This window comes from Pseudorca crassidens, chromosome 20 (assembly GCF_039906515.1).
Source record: "Pseudorca crassidens isolate mPseCra1 chromosome 20, mPseCra1.hap1, whole genome shotgun sequence".
Classification (NCBI taxonomy): domain Eukaryota; kingdom Metazoa; phylum Chordata; class Mammalia; order Artiodactyla; family Delphinidae; genus Pseudorca; species Pseudorca crassidens.
Window position 1 is genome coordinate 7919361 of NC_090315.1, and position 10720 is coordinate 7930080.

The following is a 10720-nucleotide window of genomic DNA, read 5'->3' on the forward strand; positions in this document are numbered from 1 at the left end:
ACACCCCTTCTCTCTCCGCTTGCTTGTCTCCCGGCTCGTCCCCTCCCTCTCGGGTCTCTCTGGAGCGGTTCTCTCCCCCCTTCGCCCCATCTCTTCTCTCCTCCAGCCCCCCTCTTTTCTTTCTCCCGCTCCTGTGTCTCTGCCCTTGGCTTTCTCTCCTCTCCTGTCTCCCTTCTACTTTCTCTATCTTGCTTCTCCTCTGCCTCTTTCCTTTTTTCCACTTGCTCCCTTCATCCTCCCCGCTCCAGTTCACCCCTTTTCTCTCTTTCAAAACCACTTGCCTCTTCCTCTCCTGCTTCCCCTACTCTGGTCTCAACGCGCCCTCCCACCTCTCCTGCTCCCCCCGCTCTGGTCTCAATGCCCCCTCCCGCCTCTCCTGCTTCCCCCCTCTCTGGTCTCAATGCCCCCTCCCCCCTCTCCTGCTTCACCCCCCTCTGGCCTCAATGCCCCCTCCCCCCTCTCCTGCTTCACCCCCCTCTGGCCTCAATGCCCCCTCCCCCCTCTCCTGCTCCCCCCCGCTCTGGTCTCAATGCCCCCTCCCCCCTCTCCGGCTTCCCCCACTCTGGTCTCAATGCCCCTCCCCCTCCTGCTTCCCCCCCTCTGGTCTCAATGCCCCTCCCCTCTCTCCTGCTTCCCCCCCCTCTGGTCTCAATGCCCCTCTCCCCTCTTCCCTCCATTTCCTCTTCTGTCTGCTCATCCTCCCGCTCCTCCCCTCTGTGCTCCTGGCGGCCCCGCCTCTTCTCTCCCCTCCCTCTGTTCCTTTCCTCTTTCTTTCCTTCTTTCTTCCTCCTCCTTTCTCTCTCCGACCCTCTCCCTTCCCGTCCCCTCCCCATCCCTCCCCAGCTCTCTTCCCACCTCTTTTCCTTGTTTCTCCCTCTCTGCCCCTCCTCTGGGGGCCTCCCTGTCTCTGCTCCTCCCACTTCTCTGCCTGTCCTCCCCTCTGAGTGGCCCCCTCTCCCCTCCTCACATCCGTCTCTTCTCTCTCCTCTCCTCGCTGAATCTCTCCTTCCCCTCATCCCTCCTCTTTCTCACTCTACAGTTTCTCTTTCTCTAGCCCCTCGCACCTTCTTTCAGTCTCTCTCCTCCTTTCCTTTGTCTCCTCTCCCAATCTGTCTTCTCATCTCCTCTCTCTGTCTCCGGAGGCCCCTGCCCTGCCCTGCCCAGCGCCCCCTCCCCCGCGTGTCCTCGCCCTGAGGGCTCCAGGGGCTCCTCTCTCCCTTTCCCTCTCCTGCCCTTGGGGCTCTGAGGTTTCCAAGTTCTGAGCAGATGGCAAAGCCAACCCAGGGAGCCCGGGGCCGGGCTGTCAGGCCAGAGTCCCCGAGGTGGAAGGGCCTTTGTGACACCCATTTTCTCTCTCTTTCTGTCTGCCCCGGGCTCTGGACACTGCCTGGAGGGATCAAGTCTGCCCCAGGTGCAGGGAGGATGGAACGAGGCCGGGCTCAGAGGCAGGGAGCAAGCTGCCTAAAGACGCACAGCAAGTAAGTGGCAGGGCCAGGACAGGGTGGGCCGCCCTGCAGCTGGCTGGGATCTGCTCCTTCTTGACTCTCCGGCCTGAGCTTGCTGGGAGGCGGGCTGCCGCCTCTGCTCCGTTCCCCTGCCCAACCCTCCACCATGTTCTCTTCCTCAGGCAGCGTGAAGCACAGCAGCCGCTGGGAGGACCTCACACGACCCCACTTCACAGATGAGAAAACAGGTGCCTGGTGTTCCTGAGGACCAGCATCTGCTCAGACAGAGACTTCATGGGAACCCCAACCTTCCCAAAGGATCGACAGTGCCCCCTCTAGGGTCCTCCTCTCCGCTGAGACGGACCACATGGGTCAGCATGATGCCTGACCTCCCCCAGTACCGCCCAAGAGGCATTCTCAGACTCGGTGTGATCATCCATCACCACCTACTGGCAAAGGACAAAACTGCAACCAGCTCTAATAAACACTGGGAATGACCCCGACAAAAGAGGACAGTGCCAGGGGGTGGCAGAGGGGCTGCGGGAGAGGAGGGGGAGAATTTGCAAAATTCTGTAAAAATTAAAAACTTGACTCCTAACCAATACATAAACATCATACTCAGCAAGCTTCTTGGTGCGCCGACTTAAATCTCCGGACTTCGTGGGTGTTTCCCAGTCATGCTACAGGCAGGTTCTCTCCTGCACTGCCATGGAAATGCACGCGTCGCTGCTCTGGGAAATGAAGGAGAGTGGGATTTGGTTTACACAATTTGCTAGGGAGCCTATTTCCAGGAACTGGGCCAAACTGAGTTTGTTTCCTCTGCAGTGACCTTGCTGAATGGAAGCTGGGTGCAAGCAAAGGTGAATGTTCACAGCCCGAGAGGCCCCAGTCACTGGCCCTTGATCCTCACCTGGAGTCTCTCTGATGGGCTAAATAAAGAAACCTCTAGAACTGTTTCCCGAAGCTACCTGCTACAATGCACAATTTGGGGGTGGCAAAGATTCTTTAAAAATACTAAAATTAGGGCTTCCCTGGTGGCACAGTGGTTGAGAGTTCACCTGCCGATGCAGGGGACACGGGTCCGTGCCCCCGTCAGGGAAGATCCCACATGCTGCGGAGTGGCTGGGCCCGTGAGCCATGGCCGCTGAGCCTGCGCTCCACGGGAGAGGCCACAACAGTGAGAGGCCCGCGTACCGCAAAAAAAAAAAAAAAAAAAGAAACAGTGACTAAGCTCTCCAGGGATGGGCAAGAATTAGATGCGAAGTTTAATCAGAAGAGAGCCCCAGGGAGCCTGCACGAGGTCGGACACTGACTAGAATATGCCACAGGGTAACCTTGCTGGCTTGAGAGCAGTCAAAAAAAGTCTAAGAAAAAAAGAATGTGGGACTCCTCTCATGGTCCAGTGGCTAAGACTCCACGTTCCCAATGCAGGGGGCCTGGGTTCGATCCCTGGTCAGGGAACTAGATCCCACATGCCACAACTAAGAGCTCGAACGCCACAACTACGCATCCCGCATGTGCAACTAAGACCCGGCACGGCCAAATAAATAAATAAATAAATAAAAATAATGTAATCAGATTGACAAAGACCTCAAACCTCGAGCCACTAAAAAATAACAAAATGGGGGCTTCCCTGGTGGTGCAGTGGTTAAGAACCCGCCTGCCAATGCAGGGCACACGGGTTCCAGCCCTGGTCCGGGAAGATCCCACATGCCGCGGAGCAACTAAGCCCGTGCACCACAACTACTGAGCCTGCGATCTAGAGCCCGCGAGCCACAACTACTGAGCCCGTGTGCCACAACTACTGAAGCCCGCACGCCTAGAGCCCATGCTCTGCAACAAGAGAGGCCACCACAATGAGAAGCCCGCGCACCGCAATGAACAGTAGCCCCCGCTCGCCGCAACTAGAGAAAGCCTGCGCACGGCAACAAAGACCCAATGCAGCCAAAAATAAAAATAAGATAAATAAAATAAATTAATTTAAAAAAATACCAAGGCAATGTGAGTCAGCGGGAGGTTTTGGGGCTCTCAGGCCACTTGTCACTGTGCAGAGGGGCGTGGCTGGCCCCCCAGGGGGTGGGCTCTGAGCTCCCACGGGGCTGCAGGGAAGAGGCGCAGCAGGATCAGGGTCCAGGAGCATCAGAGGACGGAGGTGGCACACGGAGGTCTCAGCAGTATCAGATGAATCACAAGAGGAATTCAAAAACACAAATGCTGCCATGGAGCACAGGACAAGAAGAGTTCTCAGAAAATCCCAATAGTGCTGCCACGCTCCACGGGCACGTGTGCACTTAGGTCACGTGTGCATTTCGTGAGAAAGTCAGTTGGAGGAGAGCGGGGTGAATGAGCGTAACGCCCCTTTCTGGCGGCACACGAAGGACGAGGCCACTCTCTGGGCAAGGAAAGAACTGCAGAAGATACAGCGCACGAGGCAAGTGGCAAGCACGGGACAGTGTACAACCTCGAACATGGTACCTTTGCTACGAGGAGGGGGAAAGAGCACACGTTCCTGTTTGTTGGTGTCCGCACAGACACTCCGGGAGGGAAAACAAATGGACTAAAATGATCAAGTGACCACGGAGACAAGGCTCCACTGCGCACCTTCCTCGGCTGTTTCCCCTGTTCACAAAACGTCTCTAATCTGCCTTCGTATTCTACTTCGAGTCTGCGCGAAGTCATTCAAAGTCACATCACAGGCAGATCAGCGACAGAGCCGCGATGTCGCACTACTTATAACCACATAAAGCAGGAGGCAAGCTGAACGTTGAACGGTTGGGGGACAGTTTAATAAACTGCTATACAGACACCGTGGAGCCTGACGCAGCTGTTACCATGACAACGGCGGCCATTTTTTGGTGTTTCTGACTAGCACACACAGTGACCAGGGGAATTCAGCAGTGCCGGTACATCCTGACCGCCTCTTAGCCAAGTCAACAGTTGCACTGGGTTGCTGCAAGTTGTAACTTTCCAAAATGTTTACCTATTTCAATATGTTGCCTTGTCAATGTTTTTAAACAGACAAAAGCAGAAGGGGAGATAGATAGCAAGGACCCAGCAAAGTCCCAGGGAAGATACCCAGGCCAGGAAAGGGATTCTATTTACATCATCTGGCCCCTGACTCCACTAAATGTTTGTTTTGACTTTCAACATCACTTCTTCAAGCCCAGAAGCCTATGGAGGGCCTGGCATCCTGATGGCAGGAACTCTCAACTCCCACTAACAGCCGTGGGCAGATATAGGCCAAAACAGGGGACAGGGCTGCACGGAGGGATGGAAAAGGGGGCACCCGTGGCCAGCCCACCCCTGTTCTGTGCCAGCTCTGGGCTGCGAGGAGCCCCAGGGTGCCCTCAAGGGCAGACAGACAGGAGGCTGGTGTCCCAATCCAGTGTCAGACAAGTTAGGGGTATCATCTAACCTGGCCAGGCAGGGCGAGAAGACCACGACAAAGGCACAGCGGCTGGAGAGAACTAGGCATGTTCCCAAACTGCAGGCCTCAGGGGGTGGGGTGGGGGGAACCAGAAGTGAGGTCAGAGCTGGACCAGGAGCTTGGGCTCTATCCTGTGGCAAAGGGAAGCCTCTGGGGCTACAGCGGGGCCACAGGGGAGGGCGGGGTGCAGCAGGACCCAGAACCCACCGCCCTTCCGCCACCAGTGACGCCAAGGCCCAGAGGGAAGGGACTCCTGGGGAGGGGGCGCTCTCCTACCCTCATGCGACGGGGAGACAGGAGGGGCCGGCAAATCCTTCCTGTGATGACCAAGGACACGAGCACGCTGGGCAGGAAGGGCGTCCGCTGAGGGAAAGAGGACGGGGCACTCACGGACCCTGGGCCCCTCACCGGCCACCGCCTCCGCCGCCGCCGCCGCCCCCGCCCTGGCCCCCGGCGTCCGGTGCTCCCGACATCATGAGGAACAGGACCACGGGAATGATGTACATCCACTGTGAGCCAGACAGGATGGCAGAAGGACAGACGGACAAACAGGGAGACAGAGAGAAGAGAGGGGAGAATAAGCAGTGTCCGGCCCAGGGTGGGGAAGGCGGGGGCCAGCGTGAGGGGAGGCAGTGAGGGAAGGGGGCCCAGGTCCCCTACTCCACTACGGGTTGGGGAAGGGCTGGCGGGGTGCAGGGACGGGGGAGGCGGGAGGGGGCTCGGTCCTCACTCAGGCCTCGTGCGGTGGCGGTGCAAGCCCGGGGGCAGCAGGACGCAGGGCTGTGAGCAACACGGCCCCCCCCAGGATGAGGTGCCACTGAGGAGGGAGGGGGCGCAGGTCAGGGCCAGTGGCGGCTGTGGCGTCCCGCGGCCATCAGGGAGGGCAGAGCCAGGGGTGGGCGAGCTCTCGGCCTCTCTGGGCCTCAGTTTCCCCGCAGCTCGGCAGTTAGGCTCTCCTGACATCAGGAGCTCCCGGCACACTAACCAAGGCCCCACGGACATGGCGCTCAGCGCAGTCAGGCTCGGCATCCTCCCACCCGAGGCCCCGAGGGCCCAGCCACACTGGCTTCCACTGTCCCCTGCCCTTGCCTGGGGTGGGACCACCTCCTCCAGCCCCAACGCCTCCAGCGCCCGGGGCCCTGGGCCTCAAGAGCTGCTCTAGCAGCACAGGCTCACCCTCAGCTGCCAGCTCCCAGCCTCCCGGGCACCTCCCGGCACAGCCCCTCCACCTACCCACCCCCCAGGCCTGGCTGGCGGAGCCCACCCGCTCCCTCCTTTCCAAACCTCCCTGTTCCTTCGAGGTCTCTGCCATGTGCCCCCCACACCCCAGCCTCACAGCCTGGTTCAGGCCTCATCCTCTCCCCCAGACCTTGGTCCCAGCCTCCTCCAAGGTCGGACCCCGCCCCTCCCTTGACCACGCCCTCCTCAGTGCGCTCCCTCCCAACAGGCAAGCCTGACCCTGCCTGTGCTTTTTGTGCTCCAGCGCGGCACCCGAGGGGCTGTCCCCAGTCCCCCTCACTGCCCAGCTCCGGGCCGGCCACTTGCTGAGACCGGATGCCCCGTGAGCACCGCCACAAGCCGACGCCGGCAGGCCAGGGTGCGGGGCTCCAGTCCTCGGCTCAAGCCAGGGGCCAGGAGGACGCGCATAGACATGCCGGAGAAGTCAAGCAGGCCCTCCACACTGGAGGCCCAGCGGAGGGCCGTGGGCGAGGGGAGCAGGGCAGGGGGGCTCAGGATGGGAGGGGGGGAGCCGCTGGGGAAGGGGCCGGGGGCGGGCAGAACCCCACTCACATATTTCGCGAAAAAGGACTTCTGCTCCTGGGGGTTCTTGGCCTTCTGGGCCTGCTCCATCTCCAAGCGCTCAATGAAGGCTGCTGTCTCGGGCCTGTGGGTGGGGGTAGAAGGGGGGGAGGGGATGAGGGGCCGGGAGACCCCGCGGCACCCTGGAAGGGTGGGGGGAGGGGCAGGGCCGGAGTGAGAGGCAGCGGAAGGCCGGGCCAGCGGGGACAGGGCTGGCTCTGCCCACCGCCCCGCACCCGTACTCACCCTGGCGCCGGGACCGGCGGCTGCAGCTGCACTGAGGTGTTGAACAGCTCCAGGTCCACGTCCTCCACTTCGTGGCCCCGGCAGCCCCCAGGGTATGTCACCACCGACACCCCCACCACGTTGCCGGCCACGTCCACGTGCAGGGTCAGCTGGTCCGAGAGGTGCGACTCTACCAGGGAGCACTGGGGGAGGAGCGGAGGGGGGTGAGAGGAGGGAGGCCAGCAGGGGCTGCTGCCCAGGCCTCGCTGACACCAGCCACCCCCCCAAGCCTCCTTCCCCACCCCACAGGGCCCCCGAAGCAGCTTTCAAAGCCCTCCATGGCCCCCTGCCAACCTCCAGCAGAAGCAACGGCCTCCCCAGGGCCCACCAACTGGATTGTCCCCCTCCAGCCCGGGAGACCCTTGAGGGCAAGGCGAGGTCCTTAAATGCTGGAGCGCGAACAGTGGAGGCCAAAGGGTAGAACCCAGGCTAGAGCGGGCGGGAAAAGCAAGGATGGGGGCTGACCTCATCACCGACTCACCGCGGGGACAAAGGAGGAGACGTAGCCACCGGCTTCTGGGCCGTCAGGGGCCCCAGGCCGCCGTGGAATCCGGACACGGTACAGGCCATTCAGCGCTGCCACATCCTGCAGGGCAGAGAGGGGAGGGTGGCAGTGAGAGGGACAGTGCCCAGCCCCCACCCGGTCTGGACACCCACTGGGCCCACAACCAGGAAGGCCCTTCCCCAGTCTCGCCCAGCCAGCATTCCCCACTCCCTGGCCCGGCCAAGCCCAAGACTCCTCCCACTGGGTGCCCCACCCGGGGGGAGACCACCACGAGGAGAGCAGAGGCCAGCCCAGCGACAGAGTAAGTCCCGAGGACACTTCCCGCAGGTCTGGGTCCAGCCCCACACCCGACCTCCCCGGTTATATGAGCGGCTGGTTCTCACTGTGGGCGACTGTGACAGGAATCACGTGGGCACCACGCAGGAAGGCTGGCCGGGCGGGCCTCAGCCTGATCTCTCCCACAGCACTGGCACCCATGGGCCCGCAGCCGCCCAGAATAAAGCCTGCGTCCCCAGCTTCCCTTGCAGCTCCAACTGGTCAAAGGGACGGAGTGGAAGTGGATTGTGGCAGCTTTCTCGAGCTTTCCCCCAAAGCCGGCTGTTCCCTCTGGCCCTCCTTCTTCCCCTCCTCTACCTTGCTGCCTGGAACCTCCCCGCCGCCCCCGCCAGCCCCACACCTCCCTAGGGAGGACCCAGGCGGACCTGGAGGAGGCCACAAAGCAGGGCCACAGGAGAGGTAACGTTCTCCTGCTTAACCATGCTGCCGTGGGAATCCCTTTCTCCTCACAAGCAAATCTTGCACTAAGTGTGAAGCACCTTGGCTAAATCTAGCAGAGCGAGAGGAGCTGACTGTACGAAAACCGTGGGGAAGAGAGGGTGCTGCGCAGAGAAAACAGCTCAGGCAGAGGCCCCGAAGTATGCGTGTTGTGCTCTGAGGCACGTGCCCCCAGCCCCAGCAAAGCGGGGGGTCCCGTCCTCACCCGGAGCTGGCCCCGCTCCTCCTCACTGAGCTGCCGCTGCGACAACGACAAGGTGCCATCTTGCTGGCTCCAGAGCAGCGAGCCCCGCTTCCGGAAGTGGGCACTATCATCTGTGCGGGAGCCTGGACGTCAACCCTCGCAGCCACCAGGTTGCTTCCCCATCCCGAGCCCCCATTTTCCCACCTAAAAACTGGGGACAGCCCCACGTGTCTCTGAAGCCCTGCCTCTGCCTTGCCAGGTGACCCAGAGTCGCTCACGTGACTTAAGTGGGCCTCAGTTTCCCCAGCTATGGAATACAGGGGCTGCAGAGCTCGGGAGCTCCCAACCACCGGGCTTTCTTGGGCAGATGCCAGGGTCTGACTGGGGAGGTCTGCAGAGGGTCCGAGCTTCAGTGTTTAAAACAGGTGCCCCCAGAGCTTGGGGCCTCAGACTGGGTTATAAGCCCCTGGGCCACACTGACATCTATGCTCTGGGAGTCTGGATGCCTGAAATGTGGCAGTTTAAGCTTGGCTTTAGAGAAGGTCCCACCTCTACCATTCACTTGTAAAAGGACCTTGTCTGGTATCCCTCCGAGCCTCAGTTTCCTCTTCTGGAAAATGGGGTTATCCCTAACACCTATTTTGGGTGACTATTCTGAGGATGTCTGAGTTAATATAGATGTTTGAGTTAATACATCTAACCACTAGGGAAGGGCATGGGGCAATTGGTCAAAGTCGGCTCTGAGGTTATTACTGCCATACCGACCTTTCTGAAACTGGCATTTGTCTTACAGGTATGGGAGTCTTCAAAGACAGAGCTTCTGTTCGCCGCCGCCCCCACCTCCCCAGTGTAGTGCAAACACACTCCCAAGTGCAAAGCTGTAAGTGAATGGATGGCGTATCTCACGCTGAGTGGCACCCGAGTTCCTGACACAGGGCACTGGGTAAGTGTCCGGGTCAGGACGTTGCTGGACTCACCGATCTCAAATGAGTGCTCCAGCAGCAGCCCCACGGCGCCGCAGCCCTCACCCTCTCGACTTTCCGCCCCCGCCTGCAGGTGATAGAGAGGGCCCCAGGTAAGGACCATCAGAGCCCTCAGTCCGGCAGGACCCACGGACCCCAGGACAGACAGACCCGCAGACTGCGGCAGGAGCCTTATTTCCATACCCACATCCAAACACTGACGCTTGCCCACTATTCCACCGGGAACCGCCCATTTCATGAAAATTCATGATCTGGACGGGCCAGAGACAACCAGAGCCTGCAAAATAGCGGAACCTCGTTTCCAAGGCAACTATCTCCAGGTCACTTTCACACCTAGCATCATAACTATTCATGAGTTAAAAGGCATCCTTCCCAAGCTAATATCCACGTGACCTCGTTTTCACCTTCACAGCCCCAATAGCCACGATGCCGCCCGAGTTCCACCCCTCTCAAGCACATTCAAGATTCCATGCCTTCCTTTTCTCCAACTCTCCACATCTCTCCTGACTCTCTACGTCCTCAAGCCTGCGCTACCTCGTTCCAGATTTTAATCCGCGAGCTCAAGATCCCGCCCTCTCATGCATATTCGGGAGGCGGAACTCCTCCGAGAGCCCCCCCCCCCGCCTCTTTAATTTTAGCCACCCCGACGTCTGATTTGCCAAGATTCCACCCGGGCCACACCTCCTCAAACATATTCATGACTGAGGATCCCTAGCGTCCGAATGTTAAGGAAGTTCTTGCCCCAACCTTCTCTTTCGGTGCAGCCTCGTTTTCACCGCACCCAACGCCCAGGTGCCAAAGTCCCATCCCAAAATGGGATTAGGGGGCTTCCCTGGTGGCGCAGTGGTTGAGAGTCCGCCTGCCGCTGCAGGAGACACGGGTTCGTGCCCCGGTCCGGGGGGATCCCACATGCCGCGGAGCGGCTGGGCCCGTGAGCCACGGCCGCTGGGCCTGCGCGTCCGGAGCCTGTGCTCCGCAGCGGGAGAGGCCACAACGGTGAGAGGCCCGCGTACCGCAAAAAATACAAAACCAAAATGGGATTAGCTAAGGCCCAGAAAGGGGATGGCAAAATCCCATAAGGAGCCCCGCCCCCTTATGCATATTCACGAGCTAAAGCCTTCCTAACTATCCTCTCGCTTTCTCCCAGTTGTGCGGCCTCATGAATGCGCAGAACTGCAGCCTCGCTTTCCCCGGTTCTTTTACCTCGTCTTCCCTCTCGGTCCTGCGCAACTTCGTTCCCACCTTAACCGACCTAAAGGCCCAAGACCCACGATTTCCGTCAACCCCGCCCTATGTGCACAGCGAATAAGCACTCAC

At 60.1% G+C, this 10720-nt stretch overlaps 1 protein-coding gene and 1 long non-coding RNA gene across 6 annotated transcripts in view; one reads left to right on the plus strand and one right to left on the minus strand.

The window, feature by feature from the left end:
* The window catches only part of EMC10 (ER membrane protein complex subunit 10), a 46367-nt gene that overhangs the window by 35456 nt on the left and 191 nt on the right, over positions 1-10720 (minus strand). Inside the window, exons 2-8 of one of the 5 annotated variants that reach the window (XR_010939039.1) lie at positions 9398-9470; positions 8442-8551; positions 7439-7543; positions 6919-7100; positions 6664-6757; positions 5149-5381; positions 1299-2176 (exon numbers count right to left, since the gene is read on the minus strand). Coding sequence is in view for 2 of the 5 variants with exons in the window: in XM_067719219.1 (XP_067575320.1) it covers positions 5277-5381; positions 6664-6757; positions 6919-7100; positions 7439-7543; positions 8442-8551; positions 9398-9470 (669 nt within the window). In the remaining 3 variants the exon portion in view is untranslated. Of the gene's footprint in view, positions 1-1298; positions 2177-4203; positions 5004-5128; positions 5382-5587; positions 5690-6663; positions 6758-6918; positions 7101-7438; positions 7544-8441; positions 8552-9397; positions 9471-10720 lie in introns of those variants that run through there. The other 4 variants (XR_010939038.1, XR_010939040.1, XM_067719219.1 and 1 more) reach the window with 4 other exon arrangements.
* Positions 440-2070, plus strand: LOC137214913 (uncharacterized). Its single transcript, XR_010939049.1, has 2 exons — positions 440-1478; positions 1628-2070. It is a non-coding gene; the product is annotated as an uncharacterized lncRNA (long non-coding RNA).